This window comes from Meriones unguiculatus, chromosome 2, assembly GCF_030254825.1.
Source record: "Meriones unguiculatus strain TT.TT164.6M chromosome 2, Bangor_MerUng_6.1, whole genome shotgun sequence".
Lineage (NCBI taxonomy): Eukaryota > Metazoa > Chordata > Mammalia > Rodentia > Muridae > Meriones > Meriones unguiculatus.
Window position 1 is genome coordinate 100,818,426 of NC_083350.1, and position 26,098 is coordinate 100,844,523.

Here is a 26,098-nt window from a genome sequence, read left to right on the forward strand (position 1 = left end):
CATACATATGCACATATACATACACACATAACACATACATATATACACACATGCATGCATACATATGAGCCTATATAGAAAAACAAGTTACCAGCTAATTTTGAGAGGGTGGCCAATGTCAAAAATATTATTTATTAAGAAGACCAATTAGATTAAGCTTACATCATAAGTTATAAAGATACTAGAACGACAAAGGAAAGATAATAGACTGTATGGACAAAGCCAAATATTATCAACACCTATAGTGTTTATTATGATCCCAACACTGAGATAGGAATGTTTCTTATTTAATCTTCTATAAGGAGACTGCCATAACTGTTCTTTAGATGTTTATGTTCTCTTCCATTTATATGTTGAAATTCCTTCCCCAACAATGATGGTATCTACATAGAGAAGGAAAACTTTGCCTGATGGTTTTGAAAGCTGAGATCTTGTGAATAAGCTTGGTGTGCCACAGAACAGCATGAAAGAGCCAGCTTGTCCCTTCCACGACATAAAGACCAATTGAAGGGGCCAGCATGTGATGCAGATGTGCTCTCGCCAGATGTTAAATCTTGACTTTGGACTCTTGACTATCTAGAAAAAAGAGCAATAGATTTCTACTATTTACAAACTACCTAGCCTAGGGTAACTTAGGGCAAGTGAGCTATAATAGTCTTGGTTCTGAAATGAGGGAAAATTACACAGCACTCAAGATTTTCACATAGGTATCCAGCCCCAAAGAAAGAACGGGAGAAATAAGTGGGTAATAATTAAGCAAGAAGCAATCTTTCCCAGATAGAAAGAAACTTGCTTGAAGATGCCAATAGCTCAACTGATTTCTACACAGAGAAAGGGGGAACACATACCCAGACATGTGTTTGTGGGTTTCCTGAACTACAGAGATGAAAGAAGAAATCTAACAAGTTTTAGGAAAGGAAGAACAGGTTTCTTGCCAAAGGAAAGTAAAAGTTAGACCAACACGACAGCTCTCATTTGAAACACTGAGAGTGGGAATAATAGAATAGTATTATAAAAGTATATAATAAAAATATATCAAACCCCAGAGAAAAGACCACACCCCAAAATGCTTATGCCGTGTTGAGACAGTATGTCATGGTGAAGAAAAGGTATTTGTGGAAAACAAGGCTTCAGAGATTTCGGTTGGGGAAAGCAAGGGGCATGGGGCATGGGATTCAATCAACAACCACAGAGCAGAACAGAGACTAGGAAGCAAGAGACTGATGGGAAGACAAGGAACAGAAAGGCACCAGAATTTATCCATTGGTAGGATGTCTATTGCCAGCCAATATGAATTAGAGATAGATTGTCTCTAAGAGATAGAAGAAGAAATCATGGGGGGTGGGGAACCAACTCCTCCTGACACAGCCCGGATCACATCACAAGAATAGTAAGTGGAGAATGTCAATTTAACGGATGATCTATGAAAATAGAAGACTTAAGAAGCCAGAGAAAGAGAAGGAAAGTTAGAGGACACAGTGTCTGGGGATCTACAAGTTGAGTGAGCTGAGTGCCAAGAAGATGCAGGTGACGTAGACACTATGGGATACTGAGTGGCCCAGGCACACAAGATTGGAAAGGAGCACTTCGTCAATCAACAGTGATTTCGCTCATCTAAATCCAGAATAAATTTGGACAAGAAGCTAAAGGGAGTCAAGGAAGAACATAGGGAGTGGAATCTATTCTTTCAAAACCCAGGCATCAGGAGAATACAAGGTACTCAAGCATAGGCAATTGCTTTGTATGTCTGTTTGGTTTTTTTACTAGTAATGATTTAAACATATTAACATACTGACTATCAAAAAGGAAAGGTGATCTCAGTAGTCAGAGTGTAGATGATATGTGACAGAAGGGAGGAACCTCTGAAGCCAGGACCCTGGGAAGCAGACACCACCTGACAGTCAGAGCAAGGCCAAGATGCTGGGCTTTAGGGAGAGAAGCTGATCCTCTGACATAAGAGTAAGTCACAGGATAGCAGAATACAGGCTGCTTACAAAGCCTTTCCAAAGGGCCTCCTGCAGAAAGTGGTTCATCTATGGACTTTTTTTTTTTACACTGCCCAAGACAACCATGGCACCTGGCGTTCAAAGTGTCCTTAGCAGAAGGTCCATTACCTAACATGCCTCATAGTGAAACAAGAAATATGCCTTTAAGACACCTTGTTTCATAAAAATACAAAGAATTTGACAATCCCTACATTCACAGTACACAGATTTATTGTTTAAAATGTTACAAACAAGATATTAGAGCTTAGAGGAAAAGCATGACATTATTATCAACACATTAAGATAGTGTTTTTTTTCCCCCATGGGCATCATTTTTAGAAATATAGGTACTTAACAACATCAGTAATAACCAGAAGACATAACACACCATTCTATATTCCTCTCTAAAATCTTTTTCAATTTGATCACCAACCCTATATCTGACAGAGGGTTAATATCCAGTATATATAAAGAACTCAAGAAGTTAAACAGCAACAAATCAAGTAATCCAATTCTTAAATATGGGGTACAGAGCTAAACAGAGAATTCTCAATAGAGGAATAAATCGAATGGCAGAGAAACACTTAAAGAAATGTTCAACGTCCTTAGTCATCAGAAAAATGCAAATCAAAACTATCCTGAGATTTCACCATACACCCATCAGAATGACTAAGATGAATAACTCAAGTGACAACACATGCTGGAGAGGATGTGGAGAAAGGGGAACCCTCCTCCATTGCTGGTGGGAATGTAAACTTATACAACCACTTTGGAAATCAACCCGGCACTTTCTCAGACAATTAGGAATAGCACTTCCTCAAGATCCAGTTATACCACTCCTAGGCATATATCCAAAAGAGACTCAAGTATACAAGGGCATGTGCTCAACCATGTTTGTAGCAGCTTTATTTGTAATATCCAGAAGCTGGAAACAGCCCAGATGCCCCTCAGTTGAGGAATAGATACAGAAATTGTGGTTACATCTACACAGTGGAATACTACTCAGCAAAAAAAAATACAAGGAAATCATGAAATTTGTAGGTAAATGGCGAGAACTGGAAAAGATCATCCTGAGTGAGGTATCCCAGAAGCAGAAAGACACACAGGTTATAGACTCACTCATAAGTGGCTATTAGACATATAATATAGGATAAACCTACTAAAATCTGTTCACCTAAGGAAGCTAATCAGGAAGGAGACTCTGGCTAAGTGCTCAATCCACATTCAGAAAGGCAAAGAGGATGGATATCAGAGGAGGGAGAAAACAGGGAACAGGACAGGAGCCTACCACTAGAGGGCCTCTGAAAGGCTCTACCCTGCAGGGTATCGAGGTAGATGCTGAGACTCATAGCCAAACTTTGGGCAGAGTGCAGGGAATCTTATGAAAGAAGTGGGAGATAGTAAAACCTGGAGAGGACAGGAGCTCCACAAGGACAGCAACAGATCCAAAAAGTTTGGGCACAGGGGTTCTTTTCTGAAACTGATACTCCAGCCAAGGACCACTCATGGAGACGGCCTTCACCCTGTACAGAGGTAGCCTATGACCGTTCAGTATCCAAGTAGGCTCCATAGTAATGGGGACAGGGTCTGTCTCTGACAGGAACTGATTGGCCTGTTCTTTGATCACCTCCCCCTGAGCGGGGAGCAGCCTTGCCAGACAACAGAAGAAGACAATGCAGCCACTCCTGATGAGACCTGATAGACTAGGATCAGAGGGGAGGGGAGGAGGACCTTCCCTATCAGTGGGGTGGGGGAGTGGACTGGGTGGGGAAGAGGGAAGGTGGGACTGGAAGGGGAGGAAGGAGGAGGTACAGGGGAGATACAAAGTGAATAAACTGTAACTAATAAAAAAAGAAAGAAAAAAACTAGTTGTAATTTTGAGGGAAAAAAGTGTTGTATTATTTAGGAATTCACTCATACCTTGTATTTCTATGATCTTTTTTTTTAAAATAAAGTAGAGTGTGAAAATAGTCTTGTTACAAATGATTGAATAGCTGGACAAAATGCAATAGTTCAAAAGCAAACCATTCCACATAATATAACTACTGTAATCAACCTCATAACTTGATATGTACATGCAAAGCAGCCATATTCCACAGAGTTTAACATATGCTAAGTGACCAAAAAAACCTATTGAAGCATTTGGAGCCTGAGCACTCATAATACTGACCGTTCAAGTGATGATAGCCTACTTGAAAATCAGTTAAAAATTCCTGTCAGTTACTCTAGGAAGGTAGTTGTTTAAATGGTCTTACCAATTCTCAGTTTTATTTTGGCCAGTAACATGATATGAGGGAGGTAGATATTTTTCAAAGGCTGTGATGGATTCGCATAGTCAGTATCTGAGAGAGGGAATTCAATTGTCTCTCCAAAAGTTAGCATCTAGGAAAGAAACACTAGACTCAGTATGGTGAGGGAAGGAGAGGAAAAAATGGCAGAATGCATGGCCATCGACAACATCCCTACCTGTGCAATAAGAATTCTGTGAGCTTGATTCAAGTAAATTAACTTGTCCTCTTGGGAAGAGTCTTGCTTGAATTTCTCAGCTTTTGTTAAGTCATCCATTAGAACGAAGCTTCTTGCCAGGGTTAACCAGGACCGAGGAGAAACGAACTCATTCCCTTCCAGCAAATGGATGATTTCCTATTGAGAGAAGAGGATTCCATTTGTGTTTCCTAGTTCATTGATGAGCTGCAGCTGTAGTGCCAGGCACACATGTGTTAACGTTGAGAAGTCCCTCCTTTTGATCCAACTGTGATTTCCCCTACATACACTGGCTCCTTTACCTGAAGGTTCCTTATGATGTCTGCCTTTAAGTGCTTTTCCTGAAGGCCCAGGATCACAGCTTGCATCAGGAATTCAGCCTGGAGCTCTGGGTCGTCTGCATCTTTTGCCTCCTTGAACACTTCATGGATAAGGCTCAGGCGGTCTGTCATGTCATTCTCTAATGCGCACAAGTGTAATCTCATTAAGATGCATGAGAAAGCAAGAAAGGGTATGTGTATAGTGTCCCCAGGGATCAAAGAGTTGGACATTAAAAAGGAAAGCACATAGATTACACAAAACATGGGGGACTTGAGGGAACAGTGTTATATTTTAGTCAAAGTACTTTAGTTTCATCAAATGCTATAAGAGTAATGTTGTTGCATGAGGGGGTCTGATTTGGAAAGCAGACCGAGACTTGCAAATAGGTAGTTACACAACTAGACAGTTGTCACTCACTGCGGGGGCTACTGTTTACACATGCCAACCTGTTCCCTGAGGCTGTAACTTCCATCTCCTTCAGTCTGACCATGAGCCCAACAGGTAAGTTATCTCCTTCTTCCAGACAGGAAGGGGAAGTCCAGAGCCACAGCAGACTGAATGGACGAACACTTGACAAGGGAGGTCAGCATTGGAACCCTATGTCAGTGGCTTGTCAGCTCCATGCTTAGACACCTTCCTGAGACCTGGGCAAATGTATTTTGAAATCTCCTTGGCTTTATTATTATTATTGTCGTTGTTAAATCAGTACCATATGTGCAACTTGCTCTGGTACAGAGGACTTGGAGGAATCACTATTTTTAAATTCTAGAAAGAGAGCAAACTGGAAATGTAGACATACCCCTATAAAGCCCCATCCCCTATGTCGAATTAGCCAAACCGAAAACATTAATTAAGTACCTTTCATGATTCCGATACCACGAATCTGTCCAACAAATGCAGTCACGAGCATCAAGCGGCACTTCAGCCAAAGGTGAATGTTGAAATATTCCCGGGAGTTCAGGGAAGTTGGGTCTAAAAACTCGCCATCATCTTTATTTTCTGTGGTCTACACAAAGTTAAAATGATGAGGTTACCTTCTCATTGGATGATGTCATCATTGTAGTCTAGGGGTCAGCATGAGCTGGGAGAAGCGCCCAAGAGCATGTCACAGTACCATGTTTTAAGTTAAGAAGCTATTCTTGAACAGCCTAGAAGCCATAAGATGTATTCAAAAGGAACGAGCGACATCACCGGGTGTTCTGCAATCCTCTGTTCGCGTTTTTAGACCGTGTTTCAGCCTATCTTTTCTCTCTACACTTCTACTCTAAGTAGCTTTGCCTGAAACTAGAGAGTTGCTCTAGTAGATGATGTGGGTTTGGTGCCCAGCACCCACATGGCAGCTCATAGTCACCTATAACATCTTCCCTGGCGGGATCCAGTGACATCATCTGCCTTCCACTGGCACCGCACACACGGTGCACTTAGAAGCAAACAAAACACTCTTACACATAAAATAAAAATTTTCATTAATAAAAACAGTTTTGCAGCACTGCATATTTTTTGTTTTGTTTTGTCTTTTAATTATATTATCAGCAGTTTCCACGTCATCAAATTAACAGGTCTCTCTCAATAAAGAGCATAAATGAGACTTCAACACAGACCCATTGATTTCTATGTCACTGTTGCGTCAACTTTCCCGCTTTTCATCATCCACATTGCTAAGCCATTGCCTACTATGCCATTCTCTGTCAGGATGTTAAGCCCATACATACAGAGGATCCTAGAGAGGAGGGGCTGTCTGCGTAGTCAAGCGTTTTCTTTTTAAAAATCTTCGAATCCCGGAGAAGCTTCAGTGTGGAATACAGTATGGCGGCACTAAAACAGAGGGAGGGTTTTGACTGTTACTAGTGACAGTTTTGCCTGTTATTTCACAACTCTCTACTTCCTGTAAAAACTTCAACACCCGCGGCCACCCTCGAAAGGTGCCCAGGTGTCTGTCTCTTTTATGTGTCCCTATAACTGTAGCACACAAGTCCTCTCCTATGTTCACGCCACTTAAAAAGCATATAGAATTCTAAACCCACAAGTACAATCACTGAGGCACAATTTTTAAAAACCTGTAGTCCTTTTTGTGATAAAGAGAAATGGATTAGAGAATAAATAATGAATGCTTCCATGATATAAAACAGATCAAAGGCAAAACCCCCACTTTTGCCTCCTGCAGCCAAACTGATTCTACTCCAAGTCCTCAGTTATCACCTTTGCTCTCCGACTCATCAATACATACTGTTCAATCCATCAAGTCTGTCAGTGTGACCCACAACTTATGGTCACTGTCCAAGACCTCCTCATCCCTCTACCCCATTGCCAAGCCATCACTACCTCCAGGATAGAGGACCAAGGGAGGTTCCTAGTTCCTCTCCTGTAGAGCACATGGACTGTGCCACCCGGGGAAACCAGCATGGAGCCAGAGTGAGATCAAGATGTGTCCAAACCTTGAAAATCTCAATCTTGAGACTGGCCAAAGAAAGAACCACCTCCTCCCTGTTCTGGGCCTGTGTGCCCCAGCACATGCAGTGACCCCCACCTCCACGATTCTCAGAGGCAGTCATGTAGTGTAGCACCCGAAATGCCTATCCATGCAAACCTTAAGCCTTAAGCCAGTACCTTAAGCCCTCAGCCAATGATGCACACCCACCCTGGGAATACCTTCCCACTCCCCAAAGTTTTCTCTAACCCTCTTTCACCCAGAATAATGCATGCACAAGCTGTTTTGTTTCACTGAATATTGCCTAAGAGACCTACAGCACTAAAATCCTTGGAGAAGGCCTGCTCCCCTGTCACTCCCAGCTGCACTGTGATCCTGGAGACACTGCCCATTCTGGCTCTGCTTCATCCTTCCCAGCCCAGTGTGCAGCAGTGCAAGGAGCCATACTCTCTAATTACTCGTGCTGTCACTGACAACTGCTAGACCAAGATGTGACTGGAATGGATGATCCCAGAGGCTTCCCTAGACTCAGGTCAGCATCTTGCCTCCTTTGGGTTGCTTCCCAGGAATTCTAGTCTAGCACACAGCTGTCTCCTTTCTGTGTTCACCGATGCTCATAAGAAAGCCAACTCTTGTCCATAGGTTCTCAGAGTGTGTATTATAGAGGCTCAATTTCCAGACTGTACTTTAAGAAATTCTTGTTTGGCAAATATGTTGCATTATAGACAGAAAGGGTTGTTTTAGCACTAACCGTGCAGGGAGAATGTTCCTCTTCTTCCCATAATTTACATCTTAAAAAAAACACATGACTGGCATCTACCACCTGTCAGCTGCCATACTGTGTTACTTTTATGAATTAAGTCATTTACTGTGCCCTACACACATGCTACTAGTTTAAGGTGGGGGATATTACTGACTCAAGTTACGGGGAGGAAATACACACAGAAAAATATTAAGTTGTTCAAAGTCTGCCTGTCTGTCTGTCTGTCTCTCTCTCTCACACACACACACACACACATACACACACAAACACAAACACAAACACACACAGCTATGAAAGGACAGAATCAGAAAATCCAGACAACAGGTCTCTGAACTTGTAGCCACAATGCCGTGATGCAATCTTTATCCCTCTCCCTTTTTCTCTCTCACTCCCTCTCCCCCTCTTTCCTTCTCCCTCCCTCTTTGTCCTAATCAGTTTGGTATCATTGGTCATGTCATAGTCTTATGACTATTACTGTCAGTGTCACTGTTGACTACACTTGTCATCAATATCAAAGGCCCTCTTGGTCCAGCCAATGTTTTTCTCTTGCATTCTACTCAGAATATTAATATCATAGCTGATGTTTTCACTTTGGTCATCCTATTTATAGAAATGGCTTGCCTGTTTTTGCTATGTGGGCTATGCTATGTAGTTCGTATTTGTTACTTTGAATGACATACTTCAGTTCTCCTAAGAAAACCATGGTGAACCTTCCCCTGTTCCTTCTCTTCTCAGTTCTTTGTGGGGGCTTTCATGTTGTCCCATGCTCCTAGCTCATCAACCAAGATGCCTGGGTCCAAGAGCAGGCATAGGAAGAAGCAAAATGGATCAAATAAATCTGGCACATGGGCTGAAAGAGATGGACTGGACTTGGCATTCGGGAAGCACCCGTGTCTCATGGAGGCCCCAGCCCAGTCCTTACCTCTTCCCTTCCCTGCTCTGCTAAGTCAATAAGAAAGTTGCCTTTTTTGTTTAAGCTGCTTCAAGCTGGGAGTCTGTCTGCTGCAAAAAAAGCAATGCTAACGGAAACATGTAGTCTCTACACTTGTACATTTGTATCAGACTATACTTTTGATGATGAGGAGGATGTGGGCGCACACATGGGCCATGGCATGCATGTGCAGTTTAGAAGTCAACTCTGTAGAGTCTGTGCTCTCCTGCCTTTATGTGGGTTCTGGGATTAAACTTAAATTGTCAAGCTTTCACAGTGAGTATCTTCACTGGCTAGGGCATCTTACCAGCCACATAATATGTGATTTTCTTCTATTATTTTGTAACTGTTTATAACTGCCTCTTCTCCTTTTCCATTGTTTTGTGTCTTTGTTACAGTAAAATTTTTCTTTGACCCTCCATACTAATGTGAAAAAAAATGCATATCCTGGTTTAGAATTTAACAGCAGATTTTTAATGATTTCAAAACATACTTCTGTATTAATTCAACTTTTAAAACATAATTTCTCAATTTGTCAAAGGGAAAAAATGAAACAAAATATGAAAGGGGAAGAATTTAGTGCTTTAATTGTACTTTTTCTTCCATACCTGCTTGGTTGCTATCTCTTATGTAACATCCCTAGCTCGTTATTAAGTGCTGCCTTTATAGTCCATCAGACTTCCCAACACTTGCATTCAGTTATAAACATATTATTATTTGTACAGCCCACTGCCATGTCCACTGCAGCCATTTTAGCAAAATAATTCCTTCCTTCCCCAGGTTTATAAAAATTTCTCTCTCATTAGCTATGTTATTTCTTTAGAAACATCCTTGGGGCACCCAGACAGGAGTTTGGTTGATGAACCTTCTGAGTTAAGCTGTTCCTTCTTCCTCTGCTATCCCCTGCTGGGAGTGAGGGATGTACTCACATCATCCATCTTCACCTACAGGTGCCGTTTGACAATATATTTCCCCAACCCTAATTATTAAGCTTAGTCTTTAGTACTTTGCTAAGACTATTGTACTTTTTGTGTATTTATAGATCCTTTCGATGAGAAATTGTGAGAAGAGACTGTAGATGAAGAGTCCTTGCCTTTCTTGCAAAGGACCCTGTTCCAGTACCCAGCACTCACAACCACTCATGTCTAGTTCCAGAGGACATGATGCCCTCTTTTGGCCTCTGCATATACACACTGCTCACAAATGCACACAGGCAAAACACTCACACCCACGGGAGCAACTGTCAGGAACTATCTGACGGAATCATCTGATGGACAGTGGAACCAAAGGCGTTGCTTTACTTTTACAATGCGGTGAAGGTTTTCTTGGGTTTTATGGACTGGTTACAGTTTCCTATTAAAGAAAACAAAAAACAAACAAACAAACAAAAAACAATGTATAGAATTGAATTGCACCTTTTTGCAGAAGTATCTTCTAGCCCAAGTTTTCCAGTGGTCACAAGTAAAAACGGAATGACCCATTTATTATAAGTACAGTTTGTAGCTACAAGCCTGTTTTATTTTCTAGTGCTAAGGGTTACACCCAGGCCTTGCAGACTCCAGGCTGGAGCTTTTCTGCTAAGCAACAGCTACCTCCCTGGCTCTGGTTACAAGCATTTCTCACACACAGAGAAATTAAAATATTTTACAGATTAAATCAGTTGACATTTTTCTATGAACTCGATTCTAATTTGATAAGCTTCCAGAGCTTCAACTATTTAATTATGTTTTCTTCTGTTGTTAATGAAAGCTTTTAAATTCATCTTGTATAGCCTAATTTTCAGGAATCTGTACACAGGGGGAAAGAGTTCAAGGCCCACCTGTGTCATGTTTTAGCTGTATGATCTTGGGAAATGCAATTATCAATCTCTTTATAAGATGAGAATGATGATAACAGTTCCAACCACATCAAAATGAATAATTTTGATGATTAAATTAGGATTCGTTTGTTCAGAAATACATGCTGGGTTTCTGTTTTGTGCCAGGAAGACATCTAGGAGGCAGAGATACAGCAGCAAACAACACCCCCCCACACCTAGGACCCGGCATTCAACTGCAGTGTGTTGTGCTTAGCAAACACATGCCAGCTATTGGCATCATTAGCTTATTGATTTGGCAAGAGAAGTAGTAAAGACCAAGTTGATTTTATTGTATTGTTTTATTTTACTAAACTGTTAAGCAGCTTTTCAATCTTTCAGCAATTACTGAATATTAAACTCCCAAGGGTTTTCTGGGCCATTAAAACACCCACAACTTCTGAAGACTCTTTTCTAAGGTGTTGTTTAGGATTAGTGTTACCGCTTTCTGTTTAAAACAACAGGGAGCCTGACAGGGCCTCAGTCCATGTGCAGCTATGTGGCAGCCCCTTGAGCGAGGTTACCCATTCTCAGGGCACCCTGGGTGCTTCTGGAGAGCTTCATGGTCGGGTGCTTCACAATCACATCACCCTGGAAGAAGAAAGGGGTTCCCATTCCACGGCTTTTTCCAACTCCAAAGCTTGGGTTCTGATTTGAGGAGAAGTGACTCATAAGGTTTGGCACATTGAGAACAAACTGTTTAAAGCATGGGACAAACCAGTATGTCATGGCCCACTTGCTACCGTGTGGTTGCTTAGTTTTGCTTTTTCCTGTTGCTGTAACAAAATACTTGCAGCGGAAAAGAGACTTAGTTTGCTGTTCTAGAGCAGCGGCTCTCAGCCTGTGGGACAAAGACCCTTTCACAGGGGTCAGATATCCTGCACATCAGATTTTACACTAGCACTTGTAACAGTAGCAAAACTAGTTATGAAGTAGCAAGAGAGTAATTATACGGCTGGGGGTCAGCACAACACAAGGAACTGTATTAAAGGGTTGCAGCATTAGGAAGGTTGAGAACCTTTGCTCTAGAGGCGGGAGTCATTGATTGGTGAGGAGTTCCTGCTGCATTATAACAGAGTATCACATGGCATGACAGAGCAAACCTATACCTGCTTCAGCCTGTTTCTCACAAAGCCACCAATGCCAGCGTTAGGACTCTACCCTTGTTGCCCCATCTAATGCTCATTGTCTCTCAAAGTAGGCTATGTTGGTGACTTTCCTCTTGCTGTGATAAAAATACCTTGGCTTACGGGCTTTCTCTTGGCTTACAGTGCAGAGGGTTACAGTCAGTCTATCATAGAGGGAAAGCATAGCAAGGGGGGGGCAAGCATTGCAGCAGGAACGGAAAGCTGGCTGATCACAAGTACATCTGCATGTAGTAAACAAGGAGATCAACCAGGATTTAAAACTTCAAAGCCCACTTCCAGTGACACCTTTCCTCCAGCAAGACTCCACCTCCTAAAGGCTCCATAACACACACACACACACACACACACTGCCACCCCCAACGCCACCCTCACTAACTAGACACCAAGTGCTCAAACACAGGAACCTGCAGGGGACATCTACCACTCAGGCCGCCACTGAGAGACCTTGTTAGCATAGGCCGCCGAAGGTTACCCTTCTAAGACACAGACTCCAGGACCAAGCAGCCAAGCAACAGCAACTGCACAATGGAAAATTTCTAGTCCTCCCTCTTCTCTCCATCCACCAACTGCACTAGACAGAGCAGTCCAGAAATATGACCCATACCAAAGTCTCAAATCCCAAGAGGTTTCATTTTTGTCATAAAATCAAAAGGCTTGAATGTGAATTAAATACAAAGGGAAATAGGAGCAAACATTTGCTTAGACAACATAAAAACTATGGTACTCTCAAAGAGCCCAGAAGGAGAAGCGCAGTATGGGAAGCTTTGATTCCATTTATTTCTTATTAGCATTCATGACAAAAAAAAAAAAAAGTCAGTTTTTCCTCATGAAATCCATGCAGCTCACTCTACCCGTCACCCCAGGGAAGGCGCTTTTCATTTCCTTGACACATAATTTTATTAGAAGTATCAGGAAATGTCAGGCATCATTTGGAAAAGGGACTGTCCAGCATGCATTAGCAGAAGCTCGTGGGGGGGGAAGGAGGTGCAGTTCAAACCTTCCAAAGAGGCAACAGCACCAACATTTCTGCAGGTTTTGTCCCAGGGGCCACAGCACAGTCACACGTTTAAAATAGGAGTGTTCTCACACATTGCACAGCCTTGCCATACATCTACCATGTATCTGCCTCGTCTTCAAGTTAAAGCTCCTTTTGACCCCTTTTCCAGACATCTTGCAATTTTTCATTCTCATTACTTTCTTATTAAAGGGGAAGGGAGCAGTTATCACTCACATCCTTTATACCAAAAGAGAAAAGAATATGGAAGAACAAGTAAAGAATGAAGGTAATGACCAAAAAAGGTGTGTGTGCATGCAAGCATGTGTGTGTGGGTGTGTGCATGTGTGTCCTAGGATTGCTGTTGCTTTCCGAGACGTGGTTTGAGGAAAAGGACACTACTAGAAATCATATACTAAAAGCTTCTTCATCCTTCAGCCTTTGGCAGGGGAAGTAATTTGTGATTAGTAGTAACAGTCAAGCATAAGCCTATAACTAATAAATTTTCAATAGCTACCAACCAAGTACAGCATAAAGATGGCTGTAAATATATTATCACTATAAACTGCCGTAGCTCAAGCTTGATCACAACACTGTTGTCCGCCCCTAAAAACCATTAGTATCTGTAAAATTATTGGGGCCCTCTAAGGAGGGCATCAACATTTACCCTATCAGAAATTGAGTTATTTAGTTGAATTTGTTTTAAGATAAAATAAGTCGTTACACATTAACAGAAATAATACACTGTATACAAAAAAGAGAAGTATTTTCCAAAACATGACCACAGAGACTACCATGGCTTCATTTACTGTCTTTCCTAGGAAAGAAAAACTCACTTCTGCTCCTGCTTGTACGTTAGCCTGCTGTGCCTTATTATTTTGACGAAAGTAAAGGAAGAACATTAAACCTCAAACCAGGAAAAGCTTTCCTTTTATTCTGGTGTGTGTGTGCGCACACACATGTGTGTAGTGTATGTTTATGAGTATACATTTGTGTATGCAGATATGCATGCATATGTGTGCACATACATGTAGAGGCCAAAGTTCTATGTCATGTGTCTCTCTGTTGCTCTTCTTTTAACTGAATTGAGACAAGTTCTCTCACTGAACATGGGTCTCGCTGAGCAGCAAGCTCCGAGGAGTCCTCCTTACACGTTTGTAGCCATATAGAATCTTGTACCACATACTAAGAAAGTCTTCCTACACTAAAACCTTTTGGTCTGCCATGTTCATGGAGATTTTGAAGAACTGAGCACCTGTCATCTGGAAAATGACTTATGTAAACATGTCAGTTATTGAAATACTTATGTAATTAAACACTATTTTGTGACTAGTGTCACTCATAGCACCAAATCTTCAGCTTCCTACGACAAATACAGAGTCTCCAGAATTCAGACATTCTTAGGCGAACTCAGATTTTTATCTTAGGCAGCAGACACTAACAGATCTTCTCCTAGAAGCAGCATGATCGTTTTTACAAGAAAATGTCTGCCAAATATCCGAACTCGAACAGCTACAGTCTGTCAGTTGTTTTTCAAATAAAGATGGTCTTCCACGAAAAGAGCATCTTGTTCAACTCTCAATTCCATCACCCGTGTGTTTCTCCTCAAGACATCCATCAGCACTAGTGCACTGCAGAAACATCCAGACAAATGGCCCACCGAAGAGCCCACCCGCCTGGAAAGTCTGTACTGGAGGCTGTGATTCCACACGCCACTCCCTCTTCCTCATCAAGAGCGTTGGTAAGTGCAGCTGGCTTTAATCTCTCTCTCTCTCTCTCTCTCTCTCTCTCTCTCTCTCTCTCTCTCTCTGCGTGTGCGTGCGTGCGTGCATGTGTGTGTATGTGTGTGTGTGTGTGTGTGTGTATGTATGTTCCCATCTTGGTGTCTCTGTCTGTCTGTTTCTGTGTGTGTGTATCTGTCTGTCTTTCCCTCTCTCCCTCCTTCTCCTTCCCCCTCTCTTTCTTTGTGTGTGTGTGTGTGTGTGTGTGTGTGTGTGTGTGTGTGTGTGTTCTTCCTTCTATGACGTGGGTCCTAGGGAATGAACTTAGGTAATCGGGCTTGGCAGAATGTACTCTCACCCCCTATCCAGGCCCCAGATGGCTTTTGTGTTTCCTTCAATATTGCTCATGTGCAATTAAAGACTATAATGTCATAGTTTGTTCCCACTTCCTTGTTCAGGCTGAGGGGTCAGAGGTTTTACAGGCTTTGTGGCATCAGTGCACAATACAGTGAATCTGGTAGTCATGTCTCAGGTCTAACATAGAAATACCTCTGTCTCCAGACCCCACCTCATTAGGTCTCAGACAGTGCCAACCATGCCCTGAGAACCACTGCTCCACAGAGAGCTGGTGGGTGCTCACAACTGTTTAGAAACTGGAGAAATACCCTTCATTCTGTGTCTGTGTATATGGAATAAAATCCATAGACAACACACGCATAAGCCAAGGTGTGAATTGCTGAGCACATCACTAGGCCTTCTAGTGAGAACACAGTAGGCTCCTGGAAAGCCTTAATATATCTTGAAAGAACAAGGAATGGATCTCATTTGTTCTGTGGTGCTTGTCGGGTGGTAGTATTTGGGTTAGGGTTCCTGTACACAGGTCATGCATCTAAACATCCCACTATCACCAAAGTGGCAAGAGTATCTGATGACTCTGCTCAAAGAGGTACTGGGTAGAAGAAGGGAAGTGGTGGGACCTGGAAGCCATCAGTAGTGAGCACAAAAATCAACCCATACTCTGTTACAACCACGTAAGCATTATCTATTTATTTATCTCTTTAAATGATGCAAATTAAATCCAGAGCTTTGGGTGCGCAACAAAGAGTCTGCCAGCCGACTGCATTAAACCTCAAATGCAGGATCTTAAAATAACTCCCCTTCTTCTCCCGCCCGCCTCCCCTACCCCTGACAGTCCTCGCGGTCCTAAGTATGCAACTGACTTTCTTACTACGCTGAAGGTGTGTTAGCAGCCTGCTCATCACCTGTTAGGAGACACACTTTCTGACCACAGGCCTTTCATCAGTGCTGTTACACACCCTGCACAGATTATCCATGTGGCCTTCGTGCTGCTGCCCTATCCCAAGAGGCCAGAATAGTGCCAGGCATGGTGCTCAAATCTATTTCCGGCGAATACTACAGGTATGTGTGCCATTAAGCAAACCTCCATGGGATGTGTCTGAGGACCTCATGAGATGGATGTGTCTTTCACCGGTGGCATGAGGTGGCATGAGAGCACACTGGCAGGGTTTCTGCGATGGTGAAGAGAGGCCGTGCTAGCGCCATTGCATACGTGGCTAAGAGCATGTGCATACAGGGGCCTTTGGACCATCAGTCTCCAGATCAGAGTGTCACAGTGAAATAGCTAATGACAGAACCAATGGCCAAGATGAATGAAAGTGCCAACACAACTATGCACATTCACATAATCAGCCTCTCGGACAGTCAGCCCTCAACAGTGTCCAGACAGTTCAACATAGCACAGTTCGATGATGCTACTTTTGAAAAACAGATCTTCTTTCTCTTGCTTTTATTTTATTGCTTGGGTGTCTGTGCGCAAGCATGAGCAAGTGTGCGTGTGTGGGTGCGTGTGTGCCTGTGTGTGACATATATGGCAGTGGCTGAAGATGCCTGGAGAGGCCAGAAGAGGGCACTGAATCCCCCAGAGCTGGGTTATGGTCACCCCATCCGAGAGTTCTGGAGGAGTACTTGTAACTGCTGAACCATCTCTCCCATCTCTCCTTTTCATATTGTTATTTGGTACTTAAGGAAAAAAAAAAAAAAACCCAAAGGCTTTATGTGAAAAAAACTGTAAAAACTGAATTTCTATCTTAAAAAAATAAATTAATCAAAAGTCAAGCATTGTTAATTTGTTCATTTTATACATGACATTAAACACCCTATCGTGTGTGCTTAATAAAGGAATTTCTTTGTAGAAAACTGATGTGTTGTATATAAAATGAATTTTAAAATCCCATGAATAATTAAAATCAAGCACACCCCCAATGGATCTAGTACTTTCTAAAACTTACATAAAATGTGAATATTCAACAAATGAGGATAACCACCTCATTTACCACTGCCACCAAATGACAGAGCACTGGGACTTTCAAAGTGAGGGGGTGAGGAGAGTAGGAAAGTGAGGAGAGTGGGGGGATGAGGGAAATAGAGTGAAGAGGAGGTGAGGGGATGAGGGCATGAGAGGAGAGGGTGAGGTGTGGAGGAGTCGCCCCTTCTTCTAGGAGACTCACCTGTATGCTGGCCGGTATCTCTGCAGGGCAATTGATGCCAGGTGCATCCTGGCCTCCACCATGATCTCCAGGTCCCCAACACTGCACTGACAGAGGGGCTTGTGACATTCTTGCTCTGCATCAGCCACCAGGCAGTTGAGCCTGTCCTCAGCCTCAGTCAGTAAAAGTGACTAAAGAAAAAAGAACAGTGCCCAGTGACACAAGCTCAGAAATAAAAGTCCCACCATTGACGAATACCACTGGTGTGTGTGTGTGTGTGTGTGTGTGTGTGTGTGTGTGTGTGTGTTTTGGGAAACACAGAAGGACATTGACACCTAATTAATAGAGAAGAGGCACAGAAAGGAGAGGAGGGTAGCAGATGTAGACTTGGCAATAGCGCTGCTGTACCTCTCCGCTCATGGTGGTTCTCTAAAGTTCTGTGAGGCTGCCATTGACTAGTGAACACTAGAACACTGCCTCTTGGGGACAATACAAGCAGATGTGTCTGGGAGCCTCTTGCCATGTGCTTATCAGGACTTTACCTTGTTGTAATGTGTGTTTATACTTAAGGGTATACGATTCTACACACATTGCTTCATTAACCCTGAACTCACAGATAAAAGAACTATAGTTCATGACTGAATGGCATCTTTATGGTCTAACTCCTTTCTCTGTAAGGCACATTCCAAATACTAGGCAGCATTTTAGCATTCTGCATGAAGGACATTTTAAATCATCAATGACAGAAACATGGGCGGGGGGGCAGTATAGCACAGGTTGGGGATTACCAATGCAAAATGATCTGAAGCTGAATTATTTTAAGCCCTGATACAGCACTCCAACAGCTTCAGATACTGAAACATTTGGATGTCTGGACAAGGGAGGCTCAAGCAGGGAAGCCTATGCAAATATTATAAAATCCCCCAGAAGCTGAAGCTTCTGGTAGGGGTCACTCAGCCTGTACTGACAGACCGGAGACATAGAGAAGGGCCACCTGGCAGTCTGAGGGAGGAAGGAAACAAGATGTCAAAGCAGAGCCTTGTTCGGCATGGTTGTGAGTACATGCCGGCTATATCTTTTTATTATGTTCAAATTTTCTGTGATTAAAATCTTTTGACACACTGAGTATGTCCACAAGTGATCATAAAAGCGTGGGTGTCGGGAGTGTGCTTTTTGGAGTTACAAGTAAAGGTTAGCAAATGGGAAAGTTAGCAGACAGAATACATATGAAGGCAGCCTGTGTTCCAAGTTAAATTCTGACTGCCTAATTGGTAATGTGGAGGTAATGAAATTCTGTAATAGACAATCAATAGTAAACAGAGTATGGAAGAAGACAGTCTTTCAAACAACAGGTCTCACCATGCATTTCCCAGGTAGTCCTCCTCTCTGAGGACTAGTTCTCACAGGACTATAAGAAGGTACCATGAAAACTTCCAAAGTAAGACTGCAACCAATAGCCTACCCAGCTGTTTATGAACCACAACAGACAGCATGGTGGGATCACCCTAAGTGTACAGTAATGGCACACATACCTTGGTGCTAACCAGCAGCTCTTTAATTGGGCTGAAGACAGGTTCAGCAAGAGAGAAGTCATGTGTGGTACTGGAGACCCAAGTCTAGTAGTCATGGATCTTGAAGGAGAACCTATAACTGTCACTTTACTAAACCAGAATAATAACCCTTAACTATATTCTAAATATCTGTGAGTATGAACATATTAGTATGGCTTTCATTCCATATCAAGGAAACTTCTCCCTGTGGTAGGCAGAGACCATCACAGGAAACTGCAACCCAATCAAAATGCAGAGTTGTGGAGGCAAGTCTGAAATGAAAAGCCTACAGCACAACTTGTGGACTCAAGATCCAGGGGGCATGAAGAGGGGCAAAAATGACTTTAAGAAGCAGAGGACGACCAGGAAAGGTACTAAAAGATTGTGTCAGGGAAGCTACGTTCATGAAATCTTATCAGTGTATCAGCCTAAATAAAACCCAAAGAAGGACAGTATCGTTAGAAAGGCTAGTAAAAAGGAGAACTCCCATGAGGCTTCATCTCAATGCAGAGAACTATAGGCAACTAAGGAATGCTGAGAGTGGGAAAAATTGTCTTCCTTGGGGAAAAGCACACACAATCCAATACCAAAGATTTAGCTCTGAAAACTTGACATACAAGTAATATTATACAGTTTGATCAGGTTGCACTTATATATTTAGGATTATATATTCATACACATATATATGTAACACCAATTGGAAAAAAAAAACAAAAAGAGGCCATGAACTTGAAAGAGAGAAAGGTGGCAGTGTGTATGAGAGGATTTGGAAAGAACAGAGGAAAGGGGGAAATGGTGTATTATATTATAGTCTCAAAATACAAAAAAAGAAAGAATGAAAGAAACAGATCTCTAAAACTTTGTGCATACAAAGTAAGGACTACCATAGTAGTTTAGTATAATAATTAAAAGCATGGACCCTTTAATTGAAAAAAGAAATATTCTATAAAAGATCCTATTCCCAGATCTATATTTTATTATTTGAATGACATTAGTAAACTTCACATATTGCCTAAGCCTTAGGATTTTTTATGAAACACAGTGTAGTAAAAAATTATTAATACCTACAATGTAGAGATGTGAAATTTAACCACCATGCAAAATGCTTGTTTTCTACTGAGCATTTTGATGATTTACCATGATTTCAAGAAAAGATGAAATGTTTAGACCTACCTTGATCACGCTAAGAGTGTACTCTTCTCTAAATCTCCAAGGCTGAGCATGTGAGCTTTCACTATCTCTTGGAGTCAACTCTAAAAAGACAAGAAATTTTTAGAAAGGTCAAGGATCAATGGTTAGTTTAAATAGTACTTGCAGTTGTTAAAATCCATCATTCAGGGGACACATAAATAAATTTAATTAAAGAAAACCAACAATGAATATTAGAAATGCATATGTATATCAAACATTCCCTAAATATGCCTTTGAAGGCTAATGCTGACTCTTGGAACAAGTCAGATAACTCTGAAAAGATCCTTTGCATGCTGAATGATGTTACTTGGATTACTAATTTCTGATATAACATCGTGGCTCCTCTAAGCACTTCTAAAACTTGAAATAAGCAAGCGAACAAACAAAAGTTGGAAGCGTTAGCTCTGTTAATATGCAGAAGCCCTTGCTGTAGAAGCCCAGCTGAGGGGAGCAAGCCTAGTCAAGGTGAGTATCTCTCTATGGCCTAAAGTCTGCCCTCATTCTTGAGAGGGATTTAGAAAAAAGTCTTTGCCTGTGTCAGTCAGCCAGCTGGGTAAGCACAAGTCACCTGAGTATACATTGTTCCAGAAACATTATCTACCTATACATTTTACAAGTGGAAAGAATGATTTTAGAATCAAATGGGACTCGGTACTGACTTCCTCTTTTCCTCCAATCCCAACCTCCTTGCTATTCTCCTAAAACAGAAGGCTCTGGTCTTATGGGTCAATTTATGGGTCTCTTTCTCAGAGAGAGAGAGAAAGGAGAGAGAGAGAGAGAGAGAGAGAGAGAGAGAGAGAGAGAGAGAGAGAGAGAGAGAGAGAAACTTCTGGCATGAGAATACAAGGAGCTCTCAGAACCTACTCCATGGAAAAATAATTTTTTTAAATGTCTTATATAGTCTCTGGGAAAGCTTGCTAAGCCATAGAGCAAAAGGACAAATCAGCGTAACAATTTCAGCTGAGGCTGGGCGTAGAGAAGTTTGATCCTGATGACATGCTCAAGAACAATGTAGGTTACAGTAAAAGGCCTAGAAGAGGCTGACGGGGTTGACCAGATGCACAGGCTAAACTGGGCTGGCTGCAGTGTGGGGAAGTGTTGGGGGCGGGGAGAGAAAGTCAGGAGTACCCCAGAGCTCAGAACAAGTTCTGAGCTGACTTCAGACTTATCCCTTAATAGATGATTGCAATGACAAATTGTGCCCTAAGAAAGTGTCAAAGTAATGATGTAACCAACCAACAATTCATGGAGCTTAACAGCTGGGTAGGATCCAAGAGAGTAAGGGGAAGTCTGGACAAAACTGCTTCTCCCCGGTGGTGGTCCAGGAATGGAGTCCTGTGAGGAGAACTGAGTGCCTGTGCGAAAACTCCAAGGAGACATGATCTTAACATCTTCAGTTATAATTAAAACACAGATATAAGTACAATCATAGTGAATGAAGATACATGACAACTGAGAGACAAGAATAAAAAGGACCATGACTATTGTTAATTCCTTTTCTCCTTGTTGTGATGTAAGCACCTGGCAAGAAGCGACTAAGGGAAGGAGGGTTCATTTCAGTTTATAGTTGGATGGGAGACAGTCCTGCTGGTCATGGTACATCCACAGTCAGAAAGTAGAGGGAGACAGATGCTACCATTCAGCTCCCTTTCCCCTGTTTATTCTGTCCAGGATCCTGTCCCATATAATGCTACCATCCACATTCAAGGCCGTTAACCTCAGTTAACCTAATCCAGAACCCTCACAGACATGCCCGGAAGTTTGCTGCCATAGTGCTTCTGAAACATCCCAATCATCTCTAGTGTCTTAGTCAATTTTCATGACCATGACAAAGTACCTAAGGAATATACTTTAAAGTAAGAAAGACATTGGTGGCTTATGGTTTCAGAGGCTTCAGCCCCTGGAGGCTGTGATCCTATGGCAGGACAGAGCATGTGGTAGAAGACAGAGTTCCCATCACTGCAGCCACGGAGGCTATGGCAGGACTGGGCAAATGGTAGAGGGTGCACTAACATCCTAGCAGCCAGGAAGCAGAGAAGGGGGTCCAGGTACATGGTGCACCCTCACAAGTCACAACCTCAGAAGCCCACTTCCTCCAACTAGGTCCTACCTCTCAATATTTCCACTGTTTCTCAATAATACCATCAAATTATGAATCCATCAATAGGTTAATTCAGAAATGAGGTCAAAGCCCCATGACCTAATCGCTGACCAAAAGCTCCACCTGTGAACATCACTGCTTTCTGAACTACGTTTTTAGCTGGAGAGCATGGCAGGGAGGAGATTTCATATTCAACCAACAGCAATAAGACACTGCTATGAGCACATACATGCCAACATGTTAGATAACCTAAAAGAAAGAGATAAATTCCTAATGACATACAACTTACCAAGACTGAACTAGGATGAAATGAATATCTCAAGGTAGCAGACATCAGTCAAGAGGTTAAATCAGAAAACGAAAACAAATTCTTCTAAGAAATGATGAGCAAAACATACAAAGCTGCAGCAGAGGCAACGGCTCAGTTAGGAAGGAGCACATGAGCATGAGCACATGAACCCAAGACGTCACAGACAGCTGAGTGTGCATGCACACTTCCTAATTCCCATATTGTGCAGGTAGAGACAGTACAGTCCCTAGGGCTTGCTGGCCAGCCAATCTAGCAAACTCAGCAAATCTGGGTCTCAGTGGACACCTTGTCTCCAAACAGAAGGTGGACAGCTGCCAAGAAAAACACCCAAGGTTAAGCCCTGGGTGTCCATGCGCACGCGCGCGCGCACACACACACACACAGAGGCACATATACGTACCCACACACATGAAAACACACACACTACAAAGCTAAAGTTATCACAATCCTTGATTTTAAAGTATATTTAAAAATCTATAACATACAAATAGTATATTATCACCTACCTTCACTTCTACCCACGCCTATTTGTGTACCCATGAACATCTTAACATGTATATGCATAACATGTATGCCACACACGTTAGTATCAATAAGAAATAGATACAAATAAAACCCACAATGAGCTATCATATGGGATAATAGATAAAATTTATCTTTTTAAAGGTAAAATCTAGTATGTTTCAAAAACACATATACTTGAGAGCCCACTAGACCCACTCACTGGTATCCGTCATAGGAACACACACTGTCATATGGATCTGTATCTCCACAGTGTGGTTCTGTGGAGACAGCGTGTGAATCTCAATGGGGGACCATTTCCTTCTATTATAGAACAGCCATAGCACAGAATAGGAAACAGACACAGCAAATCAAAGCAAAGCAGCTTTTCTTGGATGGCTTTGGTGAAAGCTTTTAAAAGATTTTATTTTTATTATGCCTGCATGTCTATAATGCGCACTTTGTGTGTGCAAGTATGTGCAGGGTTCCGAGGGCATCAAGACCCCTGACCTGGAATAGTAAGTGATAATGAGGTGCCCTGTGTGGGTGCTGGGAACAAAACCTGGGTCATTACAAGAGTACCAAGTGCTCTTAACTGGTAGGCCATCTCTGCAGCCCTACATTTTGTTTTCATATAAGAAATACAAGATGCAAAATATTGTGAAGATTCTATTCTGTAAAACAGTGACAAGCTCTGTTTTGCATGTTCATCATATTTCTATGGATATGCACGGATGGAGAGATGAAATGCACATACTCGAACCATGACATAAGCATATATACAAACCCACATATACTTACTATAGATTCTCGGGAGTGGAGTGTATAGTGGTTGAGGAAACCAGGAAAAAGTGGAAGGAAAAGAATAAAAGCTCACCTTTCAGGTTTGAGAGGTTGGGTTTGTTCTTGTCAATAAGAATGGTGTGGTACAGTGTTTTTGGCAAATTTTCTGGGATGCAGTTTATTGTCGCAGCCAAACGTATGAAGAAGTGTGCCTTGACAAAATTAAATTTATTTAAGAGATACTGATGGCTGAGAGTAACCAGAATGATAGGCAAGCCTTTGTTCATTAAATCTTCAAGTGCCTACAATAAGAAGGGGAAAGGGACAGATTGGTTAAATATCTTCTCACATGTCAGTTTCACTCCCATCTTGTAATTCTGATTTGGCATCAGATGAAGGATTAGACGTGATAGTTCCATATATGTTAGGACTATCCCAGCTCCTCAGTGCTTCATCCTGCTCTGCCACATAATGAAAGACCAAACCTGGGGTCGGAGTCGGGGACCAGGCTCCTTCTCAGCGTGGGGAGACTACAGAGGCTCTTCAGGCACGCATAGGGGTTGCTCTGATTTGCCATGAGTACAAACCGGACAGGAACAGGAAGACAGTCTCCCTACCCAGATTAGCAGCGTCCATGGTCAATGATGCCCTTCCCCGGCCTCACTCCACTGCATATACTCCTTTGCAACTAAGACTCTAAAGTTGGACTGCAGTGGAAGAGGGTGGATGAAATTGTATGACAGTACAAGCAGCCCCACGTTAAGGATTCCACCAAAGTGGTGGCAGCAATCATCCTACAGGCTGCTTGTCTCTTCATGATCTACCTAGTCATTTCACACCTTTTTCTCTTCTAAACACCTCTTCCCTCTTCCCAGCTACTGAGAGCTGAAAATGTGTCTGCGTCGTTGACTGACTGATGTTTGATTGACAGACACCTAAATAGGACCTGGCACACAGTGGACTCAACAAGCTAAAAAGATCTCTTTAAAATTGGAGGCCAGTGAGTTGTTTCTGCGAGTAAAGGTGCTAGCCACCAACCCTGAGGACCCCCAGAACCCTATACAGTAAAAGAAAACCAACTCCCAAAAGTCGTCTTCTCACTGCCATAGGCTTGCTGCGATAGCTGCCCTGCTTACCCAAATGAATAACCAAATGTAAAACTTGAAAACAACAACAACAAAAAAGAATGGATCAGATCACACTTTCGCTCAAAGCTCTCCAATGGCTCCCCATTTTGCTCAGATAAGACAAGACACCTCTCAGTTTGACCTCTCTGACCGTATGTACTTCTATTCCTCTACTATCCATTCAGCTCTAGCCACATTAGTCAGGATAGTCGTTGCCAATCCAAGCAAGTCTGCTGTAAGACCTCTGTACTTATTCCCTATTTCTAGATTATTCTCTTTTGAAATTACATGAGTCCCACCTATGTTTAAGTGAAAATGAATTTACCCAACCCCATCTGAAATTACAATTCCCACTTACTACAATACTCCCAATCCCCTTTACACAGCCTTGGCTGAGCCTTTCACAACATACAGTGCGAGCCACTTCTTTGAGTTTATGATGTTTATTATCACTGAAAACTAGTCCATTAAAGTGTAAGTCCCATAAGGACTTGCTGTTTGCCTGTAATGCTGACTTGCTTGGGTCGCTGGCCATAGAACAGTGACTTAGATGCAACAGACTCTTAACAATTTTTGAACTGAAATTGAAAGAAGATTCTGGGGTTCTTTTCTATCCTAGAAAAAAAGAGAAACTACTTGCCTTATATAAACAAAAATAAAATTCATCATTTGGGAGAGTCTGAAGCAACAGTCGGCAGGTCATGCTGCTGGTTCTCTGTTCCTCTTTTCTTAATCTACTCTCTGGGTTGAAAACAGTGTATATAAAAGAGCAGATGTGGAACACCCACCGAGCAGAGGTGCAGACCAAATGTGGCACCAGGAAAATCATTAGTCCTCCCAATCCAGAGGAGAAACTACGGAGTGGCTGGGGGTGAGGTGAGAGAAGACAGTTCTTCCACCCTTCCCTCCTCAGCAAACTGATTTAATGAGCCTTGACAATTACACACAAACACTTGAGGATCAAAGGAAGATTAATTAGTAATGCTATTTAACACTCCTCTCTCTCCCTCTATCCAGAAAATACAAAGTGTAATCTGAAGAGTCTTAAGCAGGCCAACAGTACTGTTTTAATTAATTAGCTAATAGAAATTGGGTTTCCATTATGCTGTCAGTCTCTTTTTGAGTAAAAAGAAATGATCAGACATTCTTTTCAGAGCAAATACTACTCTATCAGGATCATGTTTTTAGGGTGGCCTGGCATTTGTGACTGGAAGAAAAAGAAATATTCCTAAAACCTCCAATGTTTTGAAATACCTAAACATAAATCCTTAATACCAGTCCTTTCATTTCAGGCAGCTTGCTTTTGAATTAAAAAAAAATTTTAGGGAAAAATACTGAATGATATGAAACATAATTAAAAATCAGACTTTATGAAATAAAATGCAAAATCATAGAAAA

The 26,098-nt window shown here is 42.0% G+C and overlaps 1 protein-coding gene across 1 annotated transcript in view; it reads right to left on the reverse strand.

Moving 5' to 3' along the window:
• The window catches only part of Cfap54 (cilia and flagella associated protein 54), a 339,812-nt gene that overhangs the window by 99,060 nt on the left and 214,654 nt on the right, over positions 1–26,098 (reverse strand). Inside the window, exons 52-59 of the mRNA XM_060377920.1 lie at positions 23,668–23,875; positions 19,861–19,940; positions 17,159–17,328; positions 6,503–6,605; positions 5,649–5,796; positions 4,772–4,929; positions 4,452–4,628; positions 4,241–4,367 (exon numbers count right to left, since the gene is read on the reverse strand). Coding sequence (XP_060233903.1) covers positions 4,241–4,367; positions 4,452–4,628; positions 4,772–4,929; positions 5,649–5,796; positions 6,503–6,605; positions 17,159–17,328; positions 19,861–19,940; positions 23,668–23,875 — 1,171 coding nt within the window. The remainder of the gene's footprint in view (positions 1–4,240; positions 4,368–4,451; positions 4,629–4,771; positions 4,930–5,648; positions 5,797–6,502; positions 6,606–17,158; positions 17,329–19,860; positions 19,941–23,667; positions 23,876–26,098) is intronic.